The 24,267-nt window shown below is 36.5% G+C and overlaps 1 protein-coding gene across 1 annotated transcript in view; it reads right to left on the bottom strand.

Annotated features, from left to right (window-relative positions):
• The window catches only part of LOC136029186 (inositol-trisphosphate 3-kinase B-like), a 113,955-nt gene that overhangs the window by 88,782 nt on the left and 906 nt on the right, over positions 1 to 24,267 (bottom strand). The window contains exons 2-3 of the mRNA XM_065707311.1: positions 16,380 to 16,475; positions 7,162 to 7,583 (exon numbers count right to left, since the gene is read on the bottom strand). Of these exons, the coding sequence (XP_065563383.1) occupies positions 7,162 to 7,572 (411 nt within the window). The 5' untranslated portion in view covers positions 7,573 to 7,583; positions 16,380 to 16,475. The remainder of the gene's footprint in view (positions 1 to 7,161; positions 7,584 to 16,379; positions 16,476 to 24,267) is intronic.

The raw sequence follows: 24,267 nt of genomic DNA, 5'->3' as shown, positions 1-24,267 counted from the left end.
TTCATCCTGATCCCTCCACTCTAAGCGTTTGCTAAGATTTAAGTTTCCCCCTCCAACTCCCCCCAATGTCACCGAATCCGGTCGGGATTTAAGATGAGAGCTTTGAGACACGACATTCTTCCAAATATAAAATTTTATTAAAATCCGATCATTCGTTCGTAAGTTAAAAATACCTCATTTTTTCTAATTTTTCCAAATTAACCGTTCCCCTACTCACCCCCCCCCCCCACCGCATAGATGGTCAAATCGGGGAAAACTATTTCTAATTTAATATGGCTTGGTCCCTGATAATCCTGCCAAATTGCATCGTCCTAGCTTATCTGGAAGTGCACAAACTAGCAAAACTGGGACAGACAGCCAGACAGACCGACAGAATTTGCGATCACTATATGTCACTTGGTAAATAACAAATGCCATAAAATAGTGATTTCTTTCGTTTTCAAGGTGGGGGGAGGTACTTTTTCTCTGAAATAAGGGGTTTTTCAACCATGATGATTCCAATAGTATACTTTACATTTCAATTCAATGTCACCATCGAAGGTTTTCAGGCTTTATTTGATATTGCTATGGATTTGTTTTTGCAATAAATTTTTGCTATTCAAATTAATCGAAATTTTCTAAAATTAATCTATTAAGGTGATAAAGAGTAAATGTTTAAACATGCCTTGTTTGCAGATGAAGCTTTGGTCATGGAAAGGTCCAAGGAAGGGAATTTTTTCCCTGTCTATGTATATGTATGTATACATATTATATGTATGTATGTGTATGTATGTATATGTATATGTATGTCTACATACATATATGTATGTATACATATTTTCCTGTTATGTAAGTTTACAAGGTATGTTTAAACATACCTTGTTTGCATATGAAGCTTTGGTTAGAGAAAGGTTCAAGGAAGGGTTAACGCTACTCCTGTTTGTGGAAATTTTTGTTGCTTTAAGTTTAACTTGACTTTTCATTTGAATTTCTACTCATTTTGGTCTCATTTATCCATTGATGATGATTTCTGTTCTTTTGGAATTTAGATTGTTATATTACTTTATTTCTATTCGTCTTTTGTTGTACATAGCTCTTTACTTTTCTTTCGATAACTTCTTTTCTTGAAAGTTTTGGTACTTATCGGTTATATAATAGACACTCGGGAAGTGAAGTTCGATTAACCGATAAGTACCAATAATAAACGGCACCGAGGTACATCCTGCCATCATTTACAATCATACTTAGTAGAGTATATGGGGCGGGCGGCAGTAAAGGCAGAAGGAAGACCTCCTTTTAACGCGATTCTTAACGACATATCTGCGTTCTGGGTACATAATTCTAAGTTGTAATTTTATAATTTTCCTAATAAAGTATTATATTTTCATCATATTTTGTTTTATTTCGTTAGCTTTATCAAAAGTTTGTGCTATATATTTGCACATTAGGGGGGGGGGTGTGGTCCCCCCTAATGTGCAAATATATAGCCTAAATTTGTTTCTAAACTATTATGTATTCATCATATTTTGTTCCATTTCATTAGCACTAATCAAACTTCACTTCCCGAGTTTCTATTATATAACCGATAAGCACCAAAACTTTCCATTGATTTCTGTTCGGTTTGATTGAATTTTTGCTTTTAAAAAATGAGAACAAAAATAAGGCACCAAGAATTGGTCAACCAGATTTGTTTTCTGATTGAGTTTCTCTTGGTTCTAAAATTTTAATTGAGATGTCTTCATGGCCTGAGATTTAAAGCAAATCAGCGAAAAAAATCAATTTTCTCGCACCAAGAATCAATACTATCACATTCTTCTTTCGAAATTTACTGTCCTTGAAAACTTCCTTTTGTCCTATCAAGTCAAAATTTACAATTAATTAGGAAAAATGTTTTTGACCGGTCTGGGCCCCCTAGGGTCCTCCCCCAACTTCAAACCAGATTTATGACTCTCTTGGCCCGGGGAATAAAACATGTAAAAATTTAACAGCGGTAAAGGAGAATTTCCATATTTTCTATTAGATAAAGTTCCTACTTTTGTTACGGTAAATATTGCAATTGTTACGGTAATTTAATGATTTTAAAATTTCATTTCATCTATTTTTTTTTTTTCTCCCTTTCACAGGTTAACTACGGAAAATCATCTTGAATCGTCACATATGACCGAATCGAAAACTCTGGGAATTCAAAGATCAAAATTGGTCTTTTGTATGTCCATTTTAACATTTCCTCGTGAAGACAAAACGTATTCCCTGAGTTGTCTTATCCCACGGTCAACCCGAAAAGGAGTATACTAGTATTTTTCAGGAAACGTTTTATTAAAATATTTACTCAGTATAAGGAAGTACGCAAGGGGAATATTGGGGCCCAGTCCTCTGGAAATTCTAAATTTTACTGAGTTTCTGGGTACTTACTATTGACAGTAATAAATAAAGCTTTCTTTACCCCCCCCCCTGAAAAAATCCGCCTACATGTGAGGCTCTGCAATTTGGCCTATAGGTGAGAATCGCTGCACTGCTCCACGGAGCATTGGCACGGAGGTCTACTTTTATCTTGATGTATCCACAATAAACTCATTATTGTTAATCATGTGAGATCATGCTATTATCTGTTCTCCTTTTAGGAAATACATTGAGGAAGTGCCTATTGCTCGTTTTTCAAGGACAATCAGTTGCCCGTATTTGTAGTTCCGATAGATGAAAAAATGTCTAATCAATAACATTAAAATACGTTTAACACGATATGAACCTTTCATTACCTTTACAAGAGCCATAAGAAGAAATTGAAGTTCGGATTTTACTTAAAAATTTAGGTTCAATTCCTTTCCAAATACAGTTCAGTCAGAAATCTAGAATGCGTTAAATCTATATAGCACTGTCGGCAAAAACAACCAATGACCTGCAGATACTTTGTCTTGACCTACTTCAGAATGCTTGATTTTAAAAGCTGCAGCTGAAGGCAGGATAAACGGACATTGAAGTGTCTAGAAGGTCTAGGAGTCCCCACAAGCTAAAGAAACGTAAGACAAAATTTTACACAAAGATTCCCTTTTTCGAGTAATTAAGAAACAAAATACCTTGAATCCGAACCATCGCTTAATGGAATAGATATAGGAGTTGCACTTATAAATGGTCAACCAGCTACGTTTGGACTTGATGGCAATAGCAGAATTATGCGAGCAAACAACTTAAGTATGCTCATGTCGAAACAAATATTCAACACAAGCGTTGTACTAACTCTGCACAATGAAGGAGAGATATGGCGAACTAACCCAGTGAGGTCGGACTAGAAACTTATTGTGCAAGAGTCAAATGCCCAAGCTACAAACGACAGAGAACGGAGAAAAATCAACTAACGGCTTCGCTGTCTCTTTAGCTGGTGAAATGGCAGCTTCTCGTCCCTTGTCGTCGCTCTCTTGGCCCTTCTCTCCTCACACACTTGTTGTCATGATGTCATGTTTCCTAGTTCTTCTTTTTTTTTCAGATTTGTGTCAGATAAAAGCCCTTTGTTTGCTAAGCTGTTATGAGAGGGAGGATCAGCAGGGTAATCAAACAGTTCGTGGTAACGAACTGTAATAAGGAGCGACCCGGCTCAATAGTAACCAAAACTCTAAAAAATGGAATTTTGATACCAATAGCTACATCAAAAGAATTGCATTTTAATGCTGATTTCAAATATATAAGTTTCATCAAGTTTAATCTTACCCATCAAAAGTTACGAGCCTGAGAAAATTTGCCTTATTTTAGAAAATAGGGGGAAACCCCCCCTAAAAGTCATAGAATCTTAACGAAAATCACATCATCAGATTCAGCGTATCAGAGAACCCTACCGTAGAAGTTTCAAGCCCCTATCTACAAAAATGTGGAATTTGTATTTTTTGCCAGAAGGCAGATCACGGATGCGTGTTTTTTTTTTTTTTTTTTTTTTTTTTTTTTCCAAGGGTGATCGTATCGACCCAATTGTCTTAGAATGTTGCGAGAGGGCTCATTCTAACGGAAATGAAAAGTTCTAGTGCCCTTTTTAAGTGACCAAAAAAATTGGAGGGCACTTAAGCCCCCTCCCACGCTAATTATTTTCCCAAAGTCAACGGATCAAAATCCTGAGATAGCCATTTTATTCCTCGTAGTCGAAAAACCTTATAACTATGTCTTTGGGGACGACTTACTCCCCCACAGTCCCCGTGGGAGGGGCTACAAGTTACGAGCTTTGACCAGTGCTTACATATAGTAATGGTTATTGGGAAGTGTACAGGCGTTTTCAGGAGGATTTTTTGGTTGGGGGAGGGGTTGAGAAGAGGGGGATATGCTTGGGGAGCTTCCCATCAAGGAATTAGTCATGGGGGAAGAAAATTTCCATGAAGGGAGCGCAGGATTTACTAGCATTACTTAAAAAAACAATGAAAAAATAAATATGAAAAAGTTTTTTTCATCTGGAAGTAAGGAGCAGCATTAAAACTTAAAACAAACAGAAATTATTATCCATATGAGGGGCTCACCTCCTCTTAATACCTCGCTCTTTACGCTGAAGTATTTTCAGTAATGTCAACTATTTATTCTACGGCTTTTGTGATTCAGGGGTCATTCTTAATGAATTGGGACAAAATTATATCTTTTACTAATAAAAAGATTCGTAAAGAATCAAAAGTTCTAGTTGCTTTTTTAATTAACCAAAAAATTGGAGGGCAACTAGGGTTCCTCCCCGCTCTTTTTTTATCAAAATCATTCGATCAAAATTATGAGAAAGCCATTTAGCCGAAAAAAATATGCAAATTTCGTTTTAATTATTCCTCTGCGGACAGCTAAAATCAAAACATGCATTGATTCAAAAACGTTCAGAAATTAAATAAAAAGAACAAAACAATTTTTTTTCAACTGAAAGTAAGGAGCGACATTAAAACTTAAAACGAACAGAAATTACTTCGTATATGAAAGGGGCTGCTTCCTCATCAACGCCCCGCTCTTTACGCTAAAGTTTTTTACTGTTTTAAAAAGAAGAGTTGAGAGAAAGAGTCAAACTTTAGCGTAAAGAGCGGGGCGTTGATGAGGAAGCAGCCCCTTTCATATACGAAGTAATTTCTGTTCGTTTTAAGTTTTAATGTCGTTCCTTACTTTCAGTTGAAAAAACTTGTTTTTTTTATTTAATATAGGTCAGGAGGATGAATCTCTGATTGAATACACATTGCTCTGTTGACCCTCCCATTGAAATCAGCTTAGTGAACAGTTTTCTGCAATAATCTCAAGAGGGTGAAATGACAGGTACGACCTTTAGGCAGAGCCGGATATAAGGGTGGGAGGGCAAAAGGGGGGCAAGCACCTCGGGTTGCTTGCCCCTCCCCTCTTGATAAAGACCTAGCTCTCTCTTTAGGCGGTAATTACAGTAAACATATGTATACTAGTTTTAGTGAAGAAAAAAAGGTAGCTTTTTTCGCCTCCCTTTAGCCTACTTGCTTCGGCCTTTAGTTTTTGAGATCTATGATCTGCAGTTTGGGCTTTTGACTTTAAAAATTTAGGAAGATATCGCCTGGGCCTTCAGCCCTTGTATTATTGTTACCATGAGGTCATATTTTGGCTGTTAAGACTATATTCTTCCGATTTTCATTTCTTACATACACTCTCTTTGTTTCACCATTATTTTGAATTATTGTTGGTATTTCAAACCCATCATCCACCTCGAAGTTTAGCGGGTGCGCTTTCAGAAATTACTTTCCTTTTTAAAGCACTACTTTACAAAACCGAGACGCTAGAATAAAGAATGAGGGGTAGAGGAGGGCGGTGCTTTAGGAGGGCCCTTTACATTCGTTTGAAAAACTTTGAACAATTTGAAAACTTCATTTGAAGGATTTGATACATTTGAGGGTTTACTCAGTTATAAACAGTATTGCATAGTTCCACGCCAGCTTTCAGGGGGTGATCAGTGCATCATTCTAAGGGGGCGAGGGGAGGCTTAAAGAATGAATTATGATGCATAACTTTTTAACTTTTCAGTTGGAACGGGATTAAAGCCATAATCTCCCTTCCTTTGAAGGAATAAATTCAGCTTCAACGTTAAAAATGGGCACTGAGGAGGTGGCAGTTTAGCTCTTATTATAAGAAAAAATTCGTAAGCTAGACTGAGTAATAGGTAAAGGGGTATATTTTAGACACACGCTTTCCCCGTCATATGGTGGGGCTGTGGGATTGATGTCTGCGGGAGTTCGGTCTCGGCTGAAGCAACTCGTCGTAGGTACCTTAGTTTGATTGGAGTTGTGTATTTATGTGAAAGCCTCTCCATAATAACCCGAATACTAAGAAGAAGAAACTCCCTAATAGTTTTGCAGGATTACAGCTTATAGTGGATTGTATCAAAACAGCAGTTGTAGAAAACAGAGAAAATTATCATTTAAACGCACAAAAAAGTAATTCCATTGCCCTTTTTTGAAAAGGTAACCGTTACACAATAAGTAACCGTTTTTCACCATTTTTCACCACATGCACACAATTTTGATCTGAATTGGGTCAAAATTTCCCAAGCGTAATAATTATGAGACATTCCTTTGGTTTTAGGCATTGTAAAGCTCCAAGCATTAAAGGGCGTTCTCCCACGCGACGGCAAGTTTCATTGACCCGTTATAATCTATAGCTTCCTTGCTGTGAAAAATTAAAAAAGAAACAAAATCACCCGGAAAATACGTAGGATGGAAGGGATGGGGATTTGCCCCTTGGGATGGAGGAGACGGAGGATTCTGCCTTAACTTATAATTACTGAAGCATACTCGAGTGTACGAAATAGAGTAGATTGCTTATTAAGTTGCAGGATAATGCTATAATTGTTTTGCATTGTTTACTAAAATTGTAATTATAATTGTTTTGCATTCAAAATATATGAACTAAAAATAAAACTGTGTAAAGCAAATACACCTAAATAAGCAAATTCATTCTTTGAACAGTGTGATTAAAAGAGCTAAATTTTTGCGTAGAGTTTGGGAGGATTGGGGAGGGCGGCAGCCACCTTATAATAACGTTTTGTTATTTCATTTTGAGTTTTAGATTTGTTCTTTGCTGTTACATGAAAAGAAAGCATTTATCCAAGAAGAGAGACAAATTCAATGTATGTTATGCTTGCTACAAATTTTCATGACGGCACAACCAGTAGCTTAAAATACAGTCACATTTATTGGGAATTTATAAAATTGAGCGAGCACTTACGTCGGGGCGGTCGGTATCGATATCTTGAGTGGAAGTGGTTGAACAAGTAGAACAGTTCGATAGTTTTCTTCCTTCTTCATCCGGATCCGGAATAAAATCGGCAGCAAGACATCGCAGCCTACCATTTGTGCTCACAGTGAGAAAGTCACTTTCTTTTTTAATTTCACCATCAGGCGTGCTAGTTTCACTTAGGGCATACGTGCTTAAAGAGCTGTTTGAATCAGATCTCTCAAGAGAATATCTTGAAGCTATATCACAGACACTAAGGCCATTTTGAAAATAAGGTTCATGGCCAATAAGCCAAGAAGTCACATGGCCTTGGTCATTTTCTGAGTAATCACTGACTACAAGGGATGGCAATTTAAGGGTCAAATGTTTATTTACTTCTTTCCTTGATTCGACTTCGTTCATATTAAAAACACCTGAAAAGATTTTAGAATTGTCAATAACGAACATTCCGTGAAAGCAAAAGTTACAAAAGCTCCGAAAATTTATAGTTAAAGTTAGGAAAAGTTACATTTTATTTTTTGTGAATACTAGCATTTTTAAAAGGACTTCCGAAGAGCTTGTTGAATTGAAAAAGAAAAAAAGCGAGTTGAATAGAAAAAGAAAAAAAAGCGTAGAATTTGACCTAAATTTAGAGGTATAGGCCTAAAATAAATAAAATACTTCTGGCATATAATTTCAACGTCTTAAAGCCTACTCCCTTCAGTTATTCTGTTACTACTTCAAAAACCCGTCTCTTAAAGAAACGCATTTGAATAAGTGGTTTATTTATTTTGGTGTAAGATTTGAAGTAGAGTCTTGGTACATCGCTCTATGAATCAAGAGGCAATGCAATTCATCATACATTAAATAAACAATAAGTTTTTTTCAACTGGAAGTAAGGAGCAACATTAAAACTTAAAACGAACAGAAATTATTACGTATATGAGGGGAGTTGCCCCCCCCCCCCTCAGTACCTCGCTCTTTACAATAAAGTTTGACTTTTTGTGCCAATTATTTGAGATTGACCACTGATACGCAAGGGCCGTTTAATGAGAATAATAAGCTTTTTACAAATTCAAAAACACTTTAGCATAAAGAGGGAGGTATTGCGGAGAAGCCAAACCTCTCAAATACGTAATAATTTCTGCTCGTTTTTCCTTAATTTCAGTTGATAAAACTTATTTTTTTTTATTTAATTTCTGACAATTTGTTGATTAATGCTGGGAAATTCAGCTCTCCCTCTCATAGAAAATTCCCTTCCCTGACGAAATCTCCTCCGTGGAAAGATCCTCCCACGTAAGCACCCCACCAGAAAATTCCCCAAGAAAATATCTTTATTCTTCCCAATAGCCAATACTATATGCAAGCAATGGGCAAAGTTCACAACCTATAGCCCTACTCCAGGAGCTGTGGGGGTCAAGTCATCTTCAAAGACATAGTTATTAGATCTTTCAACCATGCTGAAGATTATGGCTATCTCAAAATTTTTATCAGACAATTGTGGGTTATAACGGGGGTGGGAGGGGGCTAGCTGCCCTCTTATATTTTTGATTACTTAAAAAGGGCACTATAACTTTTGATTTCCGATCAAATGATTCCTCTCCCGATCTTCTTGGACCACTGGTTGGAAATGATCGCCACTGGGGTAAACAAACATAAAACGAACAAATTAACACGCATCCGTGATCTTGCTTCTGGCAAAAAAATTCAAAATTCCACACTTTTGTGTATAGCAGCTTGAAACCTCTACAGTAGGGGTTCTCTGATATTGTGAATCTCACGGTGTGATTTTCATTAAGCTTACTTGATTTCTTAGGGATGTTTTCTTCTTTTTTCAAAAATTAGGCAGATTTTCTCAGGCTCGTAACTTTTGATGGGTAAAACTAATCTTGATGAAACTTATATATTTAAAATCATCATTAAAATGTGATTCTTTTCATATAACTATTAGTATCAAAATTCCATTTTTTAGAGTTTCGGTTACTATTGAGCCGGGTCGCTCCTTACTACAGTTTGTTACCATGAACTGTTTGATTTATGTCTCTAATTACGCATCCATGTCTCCGTACAGTTCGTGGTGACAAACTGTAGTAAAGAGCGACCCGGCTCAATAGGAACCGAAACTCTAAAAAATGGAATTTTTAGAATGGGAATGGGAATGAGAGTTTCATTAAGTTTAGACTTACCCATCAAAAATTACGAGTCTGAGAAAATTTGCCTTATTTTAGAAAATAGTGGAAAACACCCTTAAAGGTCATAGAATCTTAAAAAAAACTCACACCATCAGATTCAGCGTATCAGAGAACCATACATTAGAAGTTTCAAGCATCTATGTACAAAAATGTGGACTTTTGCATTTTTTGCCACAAGACAGATCACGGATGGGTGTTTATTTGTTTGTTTTTGTGTTTTTTTCCTTATGGGTTATCGTATCGACCCAGAGGTCCTAGAATTTTATGTGAGGGATCATTCTATTCTAGTGACCTAAAAAGTTGGAGGGCACCTAGGTCCCCTCCCACGCTCTTTTTTTCCCAAAGTCACCGGATCAAAATTCTGAGATAGCCATTTTATTCAGCATAGTCGAAAAACCTAATAAATATGTCTTTGGGGACGACTTACTCCCCCACAGTCCCCTTGGGAGGAGCTAAAAGTTACAAAATTTGACCAGTGTTTGCACATAGTAATGGTTATAGGGAAGTGTACAGACGCTTATGAGTGGTTCACTTCCTCCTAATACCTCGCTCTTCACGTCACAGTAATTTTATTAATTTCAACTATTTATTCTACGGCCTTTGTGATTCAAGGGTCATTCTTAAGGAATTGGGACAAAAATTCAAGTTTTAGTGTAAAGAGCGAGGTATTGACAAGGGCGTGACCTCCCTCATATACATAATAAAAACATACGAATGTAGAAGTTCGTTACATAAGTTAATTCGTAAGTTACGTATATTTTTACTAATAAGAACCTTAGTAAAAAATTCAAAGTTCTAGCTGCCATTTTAAATAACCAAAAAATTGGAGGGTAACTAGGCCAACTCCCCCGCCCCTTTTTTCTCCAAATCGTCCGATTAAAACTATGAGAAAACCATTTAGCAATAAAAATGAATTAATATGCAAATTTGGTTTTAATTATTCGTGTGCGGAGAGCCAAAATAAAAAAAAGCATTAATTCAAAAACGTACAGGAATTAATAAAAAAAAAAGTTTTTTTTAACTGAAAGTAAGGAGCGATATTAAAACTTAAAACGAACAGAAATTACTCCGCATATGAAAGGGGATGATCCTCCTCAACGCCCCCTCTTTACGCTAATTTTTTTTACTGTTTTAAAAAGTAGAATTGAGAAAAAGAGTCAAACTTTAGCGTAAAGAGCGGGGGGTTGAGGAGGGAACAACCCCTTTCATATACGGAGTAATTTCTGTTCGTTTTAAGTTTCAATATCGCTCTTTACTTTCAGCTAAAAAACTTGTTTCTTTTTTTTATTTAATACCTGAAACAAGACGATGCCAACCGGGTACCTTGTCAAACAGTTCGTGGTAACGAACAGTAGTAAGGACCGACCCGGCTCAATAGTAAACGAAACTCTAAAAAACGGAATTTTGATGCTAAAAGATACATCAAAAGAATTGGATTTTCATGCTGATTTTCAATATATAAGTTTCAACAAATTTAGTCTTTGAGCCTGAGAAAATTTGCCTTATTTTGGGAAATAGGGGGAAACACCCCCTAAAAGTCATAAAATCTTAACGAAAATCATACCATCACATTCAGCGTGCCAGAGAAATCTACCGTGCAGGTTTCAAGATCCTATCTACAAAAATGTGGAATTTCGTATTTTTTGCCACGAGACAGATCACGGGTGCGTGTTTATTTGTTTGCTTGTTTTTGTTTTTTTTTTCTCAGGGGCTATAGTATCGACCAAGTGGGACTAGAATGCGGCAAGAGGGCTCATTCTAACGGAAATGAAAAGTTCTAGTGCCCTTTTTAAGTGACCAAAAAAAACTAAAGGGCATCTAGGCCCCCTCCCACGCTCATTTTTTCCCAAAGTCAACGGATCAAAATCTTGAGATAGCCATTTTGTTCCACATAGTCGAAAACTATAATAACTATGTCTTTGGGGATGACTTACTCCCCCACAGTCCCTGGGGGAGGGGCTGCAAGTTACAAACTTTGACCAGTGTTTACATACAGTAATGGTTATTGGGAAGTGTACAGACGTTTCCAGGGGGATTTTTTTGGTTTGGGAGTGGGGTTGAGTGGGAGGATCTTTCCTTGGAGGAATATGTAATGGGGGAAGAGAAATTCCATGAAAAGGGCGCAGGATTTTCTGGCATTACTATAAAAAAATTGAAAAAATAAACATAAGGTTTTTTGAATTGAAAGTAAGGAGTAGTATTAAAACTTCGAACAGAGATTATTACGCATATGAGGGGTTCTTCTCCTCCTAAATACCTCGCTCTTTATGCTAAAGTATTTTTAGTAATTTCAACTATTTATTCTACGGCCTTTCTGATTCAGGGGCCATTCTTAAAGAATTGGGACAAAACTTAAGATTTAGAGTAAAGAGCGTGGTATTAACGAGGGGACAAACCCCCTCATACACATAATAAAAATATAAGAATATAAAAGTTTGTTACGTAAGTTAATTCTTAAGTTACGTATATTTTAGACGAATAAAAACGTTTATTAGAAATTAAAAGTTCTAGCTGCCTTTTTAAGTAACCGAAAAATTGGAGGGCAACTAGGCCTCCTTCCCCACCCCTTATTTCTCAAAATCGTCTGATCAAAACTAAGAGAAAGCCATTTAGCCAAAAAAAGAATTAATATGCAAATTTCATTTTAATAATTTATGTGCGGTGAGCCGAAATCAAATATGCATTAATTCAAAAACGTTCAGAAATTAAATAAAAAAAACTAGTTTTTTTAACTGAAAGTAAGGAGCGACATTAAAACTTAAAACGAACAGAAATTACTCCGTGCATAAAAGGGGCTGTTCCCTCCTCAGCGTCCCGCTCTCTACGCTAAAGTTATTTACTGTTTTATAAAGTAGAATTGAGAGACTTTAGAACTTTAGCGTAAAGAGCGGGACATTGAGGAGGGAACGGCCCCTTTCATACACGGAGCAATTGTGTTGCGAGAGCAACACTTTGGTTTTGTCCCTTTTTTATGGCACTTGGTATTAACCAAGTGACATATAGCAGTCGCCAATTCTGTCGGTCTGTCGGTCTGTCGGTCTGTCTGTCGGTCCCGGTTTTGCTACTTTAGGCACTTCCAGGTAAGCTAGGACGATGAAATTTGGCAAGCGTATCAGGGACCGGACCAGATTAAATTAGAAATAGTCGTTTTCCCGATTTGACCATCTGGGGGGAGTGGGGGCCCGGTTAATTCGCAAAAAATAGAAAAAATGAAGTATTTTTAACTTATCAGCGGGTGATTGGATCTTAATGAAATTTGATGTTTGGAATGATATTGTGTCTCAGAGCTCTTATTTCAAATTTCGACTGGCTCTGATGACATTGGGGGGAGTTGGAGGGGGGAAACCTAAAATCTTGGAAAACACTTAGAGTAGAGGGATCGGGATGAAACTTGATGGGAAAAATAAGAGCGAGTCCCAGATACATGCTTGACATAATCGGGACTGATTTGCCCTCTTTGGAGTAGTTGGGGGGGGAGTAATTCTTAAAAATTAGAAAAATGAGGTATTTTCAACTTACGAACGGGTGATTGGATCTCAATGAAATTTGATGTTTAGAAGGATATCGTGTCTTAGAGCTCTTATTTTAAATACCGACCGGATCTGGTGATGGGGGCGGGGAGTTGGGAGGGGGAAACCTAAAACTTGGAAAACACTTAGAGTGGAGGGATCGGGATGAAACATGGTGGGAAAAATAAACACAAGTCCTAGATAGATGATTGACATAAACGGAACGGATCCGCTCTCTTTTGGGTAGTTGGGGGGGGATATATCTGAAAAAAAAATGAGGTATTTTTAACTTACGAACGGGTGATCGGATCTGAATGAAATTTGATATTTAGAAGGATATCGTGGTTCAGAGCTCTTATTCTAAAACCCGACCGGATCTGGTGACATTGGGGGGGGAGGGAAAAACCTAAAAATTGGAAAACACTTAGAGTGGAGGGATCGGGATGAAACTTGGTGGAAAAAAACACGAGTCTTAGATACATGATTGACATAACCAGAACGGATCCGCTCTCTTTGGGGTAGTTGGGAGGGGTTAATTCTGAAAAATTAGAAAAAATGAGGTATTTTTAACTTACGAACGGGTGATTGGATCTCCATGAAATTTGATTTTTAGAAGGATATCGTGTCTCAAAGCTCTTATTTTAAATCCTGACCGGATCTGGTGACAAGTTTGGGGTGGGGAGACCTAAAATGATGGGAAACGCTTAGATTGGAGGGATTGGGATGAAACTTGGTTGGAAAAATAAGCAGAAGTCTTGCATATGTGATTTACACAATTGGAACGGATCCGCTCAATTGCGGGGGGGGGGTAATTCTGAAAAATAAGAAAAATGACGTATTTTTAACTTACGAAGGAGTGATCGGATCTTCATGAAACTTCATATTTAGAAGGACCTCGTAATTCCGATATCTTATTTTAAATCTCAACCGGATCAAGCGTTATTGGGGGGGGGGCAGTTGGGGGGACCGGAAATCTTAGAAAATACTTAAAGCGGTGAGATCAGGATGAAACTGGATGGGAAGAATAGAAACCTGTCTAAGATACGTGACTGACATAACTGGACCGGATCTGCTCTCTTTGGTGGAATTGGGGGGGGGGGGGGTAATTTTGAAAATTGAGGTATTTGTAACTTACGAAAGGGTGACCAGATCTTAATGAAATTTGATATTTAGAAGGATCTTGTGCTTTAAAGTTCTAATTTCAAATTCCGACCAGATCCTGTGACATTCGGGGGATTTGGAGGGGGGAACCGGAATTCTTGGAAAACATGAAAATTGGAGTATTTATATCTTACGAATAGATGATCGGATCGTAATGAAATTTGATTTTTAGAAGGAATTCATGTCTCAGAGCTCTTATTTCAAATCCCGACCAGATCTTTTGACATTGTGGGGATTTGGAGGGGGAAATCTTGGAAAAACGCTTGGAGTGTAGGAATCGGGATGAAACTTGGTGGATAGAATAAACAAATGTCCTTGATACGTGATTGACAGAATCGTACTGGATTCGCTCTCTGTGGGGGAGTTGGGGGGAGGGGTTCAGTGATTTGGCGAGTTCGGTGCTTCTGGACGTGCTAGGGCGATGAAAATTGGTAGGCGTGTCAGGGAGCTGCACAATCTGACTTGATAAAGTCGTTTTCCCAGATTCGACCATCTGGGGGGGGCAAAAGGGAGAGGAAAAATTAGAAAAAATTAGGTATTTATAACTTACGAGTGGGTGATCGGATCTTAATGAATTTTGATATTTAGAAGGACTTTGTGACTCAGAGCTCTTATTTTAAATCTTGACCGGCATTAAGCCTCTTATTTTCCTTTTTAAATCAATCTATTGATTCATAGAATTTTGTTAGAGCTCATACCATATGATCTCTTGGCTCTTAGCTCTTCTCGCCTCGTCACAAGTGCCATATGAGCTCTTAGCTCTTGTTTTTCGATGCCGCCGATCTCGGCTTATTCCTGGAAACTGGTAAGGGTCTAACATGTGCGGATTTTACGGAAAGTGTGGACCTCAGGCCGGATTGATGAATATGACATTACATTTTGGAAAGCTCCGCAGAACTCTTGCCTGGGGCCAAAAAGGATGGTTTTGCTTGTCCACGACCCAGAACCTATGGTGTGCGAAGTGAAGCATAGTTATATAGCCTATGTAGAGGAGTATCTGAAGTTGTGCAGCCAAGCTTTCGTTTCATCAAACCATTTACTGCTTTCGAGTGGAAAGCTCCGTTCTAGCAGGCAAGCAGGCAGGCACCATTTTCAAATTGAAGATAGACTAAAATCTATAAGTGTTAAATATATGCGGCAGTTAACCGGCCCCATACCCAATATATCTTCTTTGAGTAATAAATAGGAAAATTTACAGAAGCAAAAAAAAAAAAACGGCATTTTCCCACTGGTCCGAAAGAGCTGCCGTGATTTCGGCTTGGTTTATCATTTGTTTTTTCGGACTTGGGATTGAGGTAGAGAAATGTTATCAGATGTACCTCTTAAACTTTAAAAGTTCTGTCATTGCTAAAGAAATTGGAGCTTATCCTTTGCTCCTTTCTAAGGGGTGACGTTCAAAATTTGGCCTACGGCAAAAATAAATCAACAAAAATTCCTTCATGGGATATACTAGTTTGAAAGTTTTAAGGGGTTGACAACTTCAATAGTAGGGTACACACTGAAACCAAAATAGGCCGATACCAATTGTGAGACAAGTAGAGGACTTGTAAGCAACAGTCGGCTGTCAGACAATAATCATCTTCGGCAATAAGGGGTTTGCAACTTTGGCTAGTTGGTGTACCTTTTATTTATTCCCGATGTATTTGATGGTAAGATCAATTTGGTTCCAGTGGCAAGACATGCAGGGGACTTGTAAGTAATAATCGTCTGTTAGGCTACAATCATCTTCAGTGAAGAGGGGTTTGTAACTTTTGCTAATGTGTGTAGCTTACCCATACTCACTGTAACCTAGAACAACGTAAAACAATGAGGTAGTTTCATAATAATTAGTGTCACCTATGGTAATTTAGTCCTGAAAAGTTACGGATAGCTTTATAATACCAACTAGATTATATAAGATATTGTTCCAAGTTTTCATCCGTCACGATGTCTACGATTGAAAAGGATAAAGTTCAACTGGCTGCGAAGTCGATTTAGTCCCTTCTTTCCATATTCTTTTGTTATTGCTGTTTTTTCAACGCTGAGGAATAGCCTTTGATCATGTGATTACTGATCGCATTCTTCTTTGAACATAACGTTTTGAAAGCTTCGATAGGCTGACAACTTCAGCGTTTAACCGATAGCAAAGAAATAAAACCAAAGTGTTGCTCTCGCAACACTTTATTCGGCGAAGCCGGAGAAAGGTTGCCGCAACACTTCACGTTGCTCAGGCAACGTAGGTCTAGTTTGTGTTCGTTTTAAGTTTTAATGTCGCTCCTTACTTTCAGTTAAAAAAATTGTTTTTTTATTTAGTCGATTATTAGAAACCAACAGAAATTAAACTTAAAACTTTGTTTTGAAGTGAAAATAAAAAGAGACGTCAACTCACATTGTTTACGATGAAGATTGACTCTTTTAAGCTGAAAATTCGCTTGCTTCGGAAAAGATCTTGGTACTTCTCTCTTATAGCCACCACAATCAAGTTCTGTCGAAAAGTGAAGTTTGGTTAATGCTAATAAAATAAAACAGAATATGATAAAAGCATAAAACTTTATCAACAAAATTATGAAAACTGCAACAAAGAATTATGGAAGGGGGCCGCCCAGACCACATTATATTAAATACGTTAACCTAAACTGACCTAACCCAACCAAAATACCAACTAAATATTTAATCAAAATATAGCTATAATGTAGTTTCCCACCGAGCCGAAGTTAATATTGTCTGGTATAAAGACAATGAAAACCGGTTACTGTCTCATGTTCGTGACACAAGATCTTGAGTGTGGTGGCTATAAGACAAAAGTACCAAAATCTTTGAGGAAGTGGCAGCGTATTTCCTCAATGTGTAGATGTAGGGTAATTCAGAACTGACTAGAGTTAAATGTGAAGCTTTGTGTTTTTATCTCTTTTGTCTTTTATATATTGAGTTCTGAATAGAGTTTTAAGAAATTATATAAATGAGTGGAAGCGTGATTTTCATGATTTCCCAGGAATGAATTAACAGTAAAAAAAACGACCCGGAAAGCCAGGAACGAATGCAAGAATTATTTTCAGGGGGGTAAGCCAATAGTAAAAAAAATCAGCAAAGGGGGCCAATAAAGAAGCAACTCTTATGTGATATTCGAATTAGAAATACAAGAAAATTTAGGGGTAAATTTTTCGCAGTTCATATAATTGACTTAACCAATAAAGTGAACATACCACTCGATGCCTTTTTTTATATTCTTTACGAATATAATAATCGCTTCTACCACCAATCCTAATTATTTCACTTAATTCAGGAACATGTTGAAATCTACGACAACGGAAACCCAACCATTTATATCTTTTGACAAATAATCAAAAGGATAATGTCAATTCTTTCTATTCCTTCTTTACACAATGTTTCTGAACTGTTTTCTCTCTCCTCATTCACAAATCGAAATTAGTGCAATAAATGTAAAAAAAATGAATCGAATATCACAGTATTTGAGCCAAGTTCATGTACTAAGTTTGCACTTTTTGCACTTAACCTAAGTATAAGCACTTTTTGACCTAACCGAACCTAGCCTAAACTAACCTTATTATAAACAATTTTTGCACTGAGAAAATGTGGTATTATTTTGTTGAAAACGACCAAGAAAATGGCGCTGAGAAAACGTAGTATTAATTTGTCGAAAAGACCGGTGATTCATACTTTAATTGAAAATTCGTCATTTTAAAGAGCTCAAAAAGCGCAAGCTCAAAAATCTGCAGTAGAAGCGATTATAGTATTCGTAAAGAAAATAAAAAAAAGGTATCGAGTGGTATTTTCACTTTATTGGTAAGTAAATTATATGAACTGCGAAAAATTTACCAATTTAGGAGTTCAGGAGAGGTCAAGGTCCCGAGGCCCACTCCCTGTGCACATTCCTGAGGCAAAGCAATTTCGCACGTACACCCACCTCTTTCCTCCTTGCAAACTTTAAAGACTATCATAGTTATGTAATAGTGTAAGGTAGTTAACGTTTTATAAAGTTTTTTTAATAAAGTTTTTTATTGTTTTAAAAAGTAGAACAGTGACCAAAAGTCAAACTTTGGCGTAAAGAGAGAGGTTTTGAGGAGGGGACAACCAATTTCATATAAGGAATAATTTCTGTTCGTTTTAAGTTTTAATGTCGCTCCTTATTGGTTTTTTTGTTGTTTTTTTTTTCTTTTTCCCAGGGGTGATAGTATTGTCCCAGTGGTCCTAGAATGTCAAGAAAGGGCTACACTCTAACGGAAATTAAAAGTTCTAGTGCCTTTTTCAAGTGACCCAAAATATTGGAGGGCACCTAGGCCTCCTCCCACACTCATTTTTTCCCGAAAGTCACCGGATCAAAATTTCGAGATAGCCATTTTGTTCAACATAGTCGAAAAACCTAATAACTATGTCTCTAGGGATAACTTAATCCCCACGGTCCCCGGGGGAGGGGCTGCAAGAAATTAAATATTCTTAACAATGGAACTTAACAGTTAAAAAAAACTTGCTTTTTCTATTTAATTTCTAACCTCAGAGCCACCATATGTAAGAAACTTATTACAACGCTATGACCACCTGGAGCCATATTAAAATTTAATCCTTTTAGTACAGTCGCTAATTCCTTCTCAAAAAACAAATCTTCATTTACATCCTAGGAATCACAAACTTTTTTTAAGATAAATAATCTTAATAAGACTAATAAGATTTAATAAGATTTTTAATTAATAAGATTTTTAAGATGCTCTTTACGAATAAAATAAACGCTTCTACCCCAAATTCCAATTTAAGCACTTTTTGACCTAACCTAACCCAGTCTAACCTAAACTAACCTTATTATAAATAATTTTTGCACTGAGAAAATGTAGTATTATTTTGTTGAAAACGACCAAGAAAACGTAGTATTAATTTGTCGAAAACGACCGGTGATTCATACTTTAATTGAAAATCCGTCATTTTTAAGAGCTCAAAAAGCGGAAGCTCAAAAATGTGCAGCAGAAGTGATTATAATATTCGTAAAGAAAATAAAAAAAAGGTATCGAGTGGTATTTTCACTTTATTGGTAAGTCAGTTATATGAACTGCGAAAAATTTACCAATTTAGGAGTTCAGGAGAGGCCAAGGTCCCAAGGCCCACTCCCTGTGCACATTCTTGAGGCAAAGCGATTACGCACGTACACCCACCTCTTTCCTCCTTGCAAACTTTAAAGACTATCATACTTAGTGTAATAGCGTAAGATAGTTAACGTAACGAAATAGCTACTTCTTAAGAAAAAAATATATCACAAATTTAGATATTTTTACATTCTATATTATTTTTCGAAAAACGGTAGCCTAAATATATCACAGTTCATATTATTGACTTACCAATAAACTGAACATACCACTTGATGTCTTTTTTATGCTCTTTACAAATATAATAATCGCTTCTATTACAAATTCCAATTAAAGCGCTTTTTGAGTTCTTAGAAATGACATTTTTTTTATTGCTATAAAAAGTGGAGTCGTGAGAAAGGGTCAAACTTTAGCGTAACGAGCGGGGCATTGAGGAAGGAACAGCCCCTTTCATATACAGAGTAATTTCTGTTCGTTTTAAGTTTTAATGTCGCTCCTTACTTTCAGTTGAAAAAACCTGTTTTTATTATTATTCAATTGCACTAAAGGACCGCTTCCCCTAATTGAGTAAGACATAGCCATAAGCTATATACAGAAATTTGCTGAATTTTTGTTTTGTTTTACAAGGAATCTTACACCATGAATACTTATTTAATGAGCAATTATATGACATTATTTTTATTTATTAATTTTGATACTTACTAGATAGTTCTGTAACAAATTTGTAGAGCAAGTAGGAGAATAAAATCCGATGTTTTCTAAAATAGCTTTTGCTGTATCACACTGCACAGTCACTTACTCGAAATACGCACAAATACTGGATCTCTATTTAAAATATTTCATTTTCAATGAGCCACTATGTTATTATGAATAGTAATCACTTTTGTTACGTGTTTAGCATACAAGTAGGACAGCTAAACCATTCATAGCATTCTCACTGATTTGGGAGCATCTCAACTTGAATCCACAATAGAGCAGTTGCTGATCGAGTACGGCGGAATGGGCGTCAAAATGCCTCACTGAATTTGGCGTCATAAATGTACTACAAAAACCTAGACAGGATCCTCTTTTTGATCTCACGTAACCTTTCTGGTACTAATAAAAACGCTTGAAAAGAGTAACATAAAGCTTCTAAGTAGTTTACGATTGAATGTTCTGAAATATTATATTTAGTCAAATCTTCTTGTGTTACACGTCACAAAATTTGTTGACAAGGATTTTACAAAAAAAAAATAGTAATAATAATGTATTTGAGCCCCTTGTGCAGAACCTGAATGCACTTACGAGGGCTATAAAAAAGAAAATGATAGCACTTACAGAAAACGCACAAGAAAGATATTTCAACTATGTAAACAAAATGCTTAAACTGCATAAGTTATTAAGCGGTAAGTTGCAACGCTTATGGAATCGGTCTGCAAGCTGGTCAACTTTGAAGGAAGGTAAATAAAATAATCAAATAGTTTTTGGTAACGAATTGTACGCAAGGAGCAACTTGGCTCAATAATAACCGAAACTCTAAAAAATAGAATTTTGAGAACAATAAATGCATCAGAAGGATTTAATTTTTATGCTGATTCCAAATATATTAATTGCATTAGTTTTAATATCACACATCACAAGTTTAAAGCCTGAGAAAATTTTCAGCAGTTTTTGAAAAAGAGGGGAACATCCTTCTTTTCTTTTTTGGCACTCAAATGCTTCATTATCATATTAGTGGAGTAGGAGTGCAAATTTGAAAGTTAACTCTTATTTGAAAACTAACTACATCTACGTGTGTTTTTTTTTACAAATTCGTCTTGATAACGGAATAGTAAAAGTATTATATGGCACCGAAAATGAGACGTACTGTATCATTTTCAGGGGGAAAAGAAGCCTGGGAAGCATAAACAGTATACCATTGAAGTCTCCATTTTCGAAAACCCATAGCATAATATTTTAAAATCTTTCTCTTGAACATTCTCCTCCCAGTCCCCTCAGCGACTGAAAACTTAGAACGCGTTTTGAAAAAAAATGGCCTAGTGAAAATGCCTAAGTTTAATCCAAGATTTTAGCAGAAGCCCACGAAGACCTTTTTTTCTACATCGTTGTCTCGGTCAAGCAAACTTATTTTGTCATACATATTAAATGAAAAAAAAGAAAAAGAAACGGTCCCAGTTGAAAGTAAAAGTGCAAACTTAAGTGAATAAAAAAATTGAGAAAGCTAGCAAAAAATAACAAAAAACCAGATTTTTCTGATGGAAGTAAAAAGTGAAACTTCAAACTAAAAAAAATCATTCTACATATTCAGGGGCTGGCACTCAAATGCTTAATCTCACATTAGTGGAATAGGAGTGCAAATTTGGAAGTTAACTACATCTACGTGTTGTTTTTTTTTACAAATTCGTTTTGATAATGGAATGGTAAAAATATCATATGGCACCCAATTGGGGTTGCCTCCCACCTTTAGTTCTATGCTTTCTATAACTAATCCTCTATATAACTATATGAGGAGTTGCTGCCGCCCTCCAAACCCTTGTTCTTTACAGTAAAGTTTAACCCTATTATTTCGTCGTTTCAGAAACATAAGCCCGAACCATGGTAATAACTTTTGTTCCTTTTAGATTCGAACTTTCTTTTAGGTGTACTATATATAATCCTCTATATAACAATATAACGGGGACTGCTGTCCTCCAAGCCCCATGCTCTTTATGCTAAATTTTGACTCTAATATTTAAACGTTTCAGGAATATAAGCCGGAACAAACATAATAAATTTTGTTCCTTTTAGGTTTAAACTTTCGCTTTTTACTTCCATCAGAAAACTTTATTGATAGCAATCAAATTTTTGAAGGTTAAGAGGAACTGGAGGCTGGGTCGGAAGTTGGATTTTTTTTCCCCTAATTAGGGGAATATCTCACCATTGTCGGGTGCAGACAAGTCAATGAAGCACCCTCCCTCCTAAGATAAAAAATTTATAAGATAACTATGGGGAAGTGCATGAGCATCTAGGCGTTTAGAAGGGAAAATAGGCTCTCTATTCCCTCCCAGTTTACGTTTCGAAAGGGTTTGGTGAACAAATGGGAGTTCTCCCAAAGCTCCAAACTCACGCTATTCTTGTGCGCAGGCAATGTCGTATGTTGAATTCGCCTACATTCTACGTCAAATCTGCTCAAAACGTGTTGAAATAATCACTACCATAACTTCCAAGGCTGGTTAAGTGCATTTGTATATGGGTCAGTGAACCATAGCCTGTGCATTACGCTTCTCCTCACTGGTTTTGAACAAAAAAAAGCATCGATTGTAGTACAAGACACACTGGTTATTTAACTGGATATTTCGAACACATATACAGTGTTCATCATCAGCAGTAAAACTCTTACTGCTGATGATGAACACTGTATATGTGTTCGAAATATCCAGTTAAATAATTTTATATCTATTCACTGTCAATAAAAAGGTATCATCCCTATTTTGAACTGTTTTCTATATATATATATATATATATATATATATATATATATATATATATATATATATATATATATATATATATATATACAGCATATATGCCACTCCTTTCGAAAGGCTGCTCAGGCTTTAGGCCTGAGTCCTAAAAGGTAGTCCTGAGATAATGCAATCATGACGCCATTCTAAGTTAAGTTTCCTTGTTTTTTTTTTCAGCGAACTAGAATTTCAGTGCCCTTCCCTTAATTCTAAGATTCTCCTGAAACTTTCAAATTCCAAGCTTAAACGGTTAAACTTTTTTCTAATGCAAATATACATGGAACACACTTGATTATATGTATATAACTAGCACTAGACCAAGATTTTCATTTTATCCCCCCGCTTTCTTTATCTAGCAAAATGCCCTCCAATTGCCCAAGGCTTCAACAATGACGAGCTCGGGCCTTCAGCCCTCGCAAATACAAGCTGATACCATCTCTTTCTGCTTGCTATTGTGGGCAGCTCGGGCATTGTGCCCTTGCACACTTGTTAACGAGATGTCACATTTTCCTTTTTTTTAGCGTTTGTTTTGTGACTTCTATGAATTATGTCCATCCTCACGGTTCCAAAATTATTCTGCATGCATCTAGTCTTCTACTGGTTCGTACCATTCACACAAAGAAGCCTCTGTGCCCTCTTCATATTCATTTTTAGATAGTGTTTTGACTTCAACCCAATAAGAAATCCATAAAAGCACTAAGGTTTTCACAAGAAAATCTATAAACTACTCTTCAGATACAGTGGGAAATTTCGCAGGTTTTATGGCAGTGGCATTAGCGGAAAAACAATGACCACCGGTTGCAAAAAGACTAAGGAATAAATTGCAGCATGTTCCTCTGCTGACTTGCATTATCAAAGCCTTGACAGAAAATGTACCGAATTTCTGACCGAAATTGTTCCATAAGGGAAAACTCGGCACAATCTGAAAACTTGACGAAATATTTATCGGTCACGTAGCCTTGCGATAATTTCATGGGTTATATTTAATCCATTTCCCTGAGATGTAATTAAAAATTATATGCCAAAGGTTGAAAAAATAAACTCAAGGTAGACAAAACCCTATATCCAGAAATATAAAGAACGTACACTATTGACCATTTCAATTCTGCATAGTATAAGCCCAGTCTCCCTCCCTCAAAGCAATGCATATCAATATTGTTTTTGAAATCATTCTTGAAGCTGATTGCTGGCGTTAGTTTTATTTCTAAATTGTCACGGTGCGCGACTGGTCCAAATAAATTAAATATAGAATACAGAAAGGATTTCAATCCGTATGAAGCGTATTTCTGAAAAAATTACAGTCTAGCTCAATTCACAAGATCAAATAAAAAAAAAAACACCAAAGGGTCTGGCCCTTATGCTAAGGGCCAGACACGAGGAGCTGACACACTCTCTCAAATCCGAGCAGATGCAAGTGAGGGAAACAATCACAGTTTCAGCAGGAAATTTGAATTTAGATAATATCTATTTTCTCGTAGCTTTATCTGTTGAAATACAGATTCTTTTAATAAAAATAACAGCCATTTTCTCCCGTGTTTATAATTGACTTCTCTAGAATAACTTACATTTTCTCTCGCAACTACGAGCATTATGGTATTCTCTAAGATTTTTTAAGTCGCTCTTTATAGCAGCATAGCTAAAATGAAATTATCAAACAGTTCGTGGTAACAAACTTTAGTAAGGAGCGACCCGGCTCAATAGT

This window comes from Artemia franciscana, chromosome 7 (assembly GCF_032884065.1).
Source record: "Artemia franciscana chromosome 7, ASM3288406v1, whole genome shotgun sequence".
NCBI classification, from domain to species: Eukaryota; Metazoa; Arthropoda; class Branchiopoda; order Anostraca; family Artemiidae; genus Artemia; species Artemia franciscana.
Note: the sequence above shows the minus strand (reverse complement) of the source record. Positions and strands in the feature narration are given on the sequence as shown.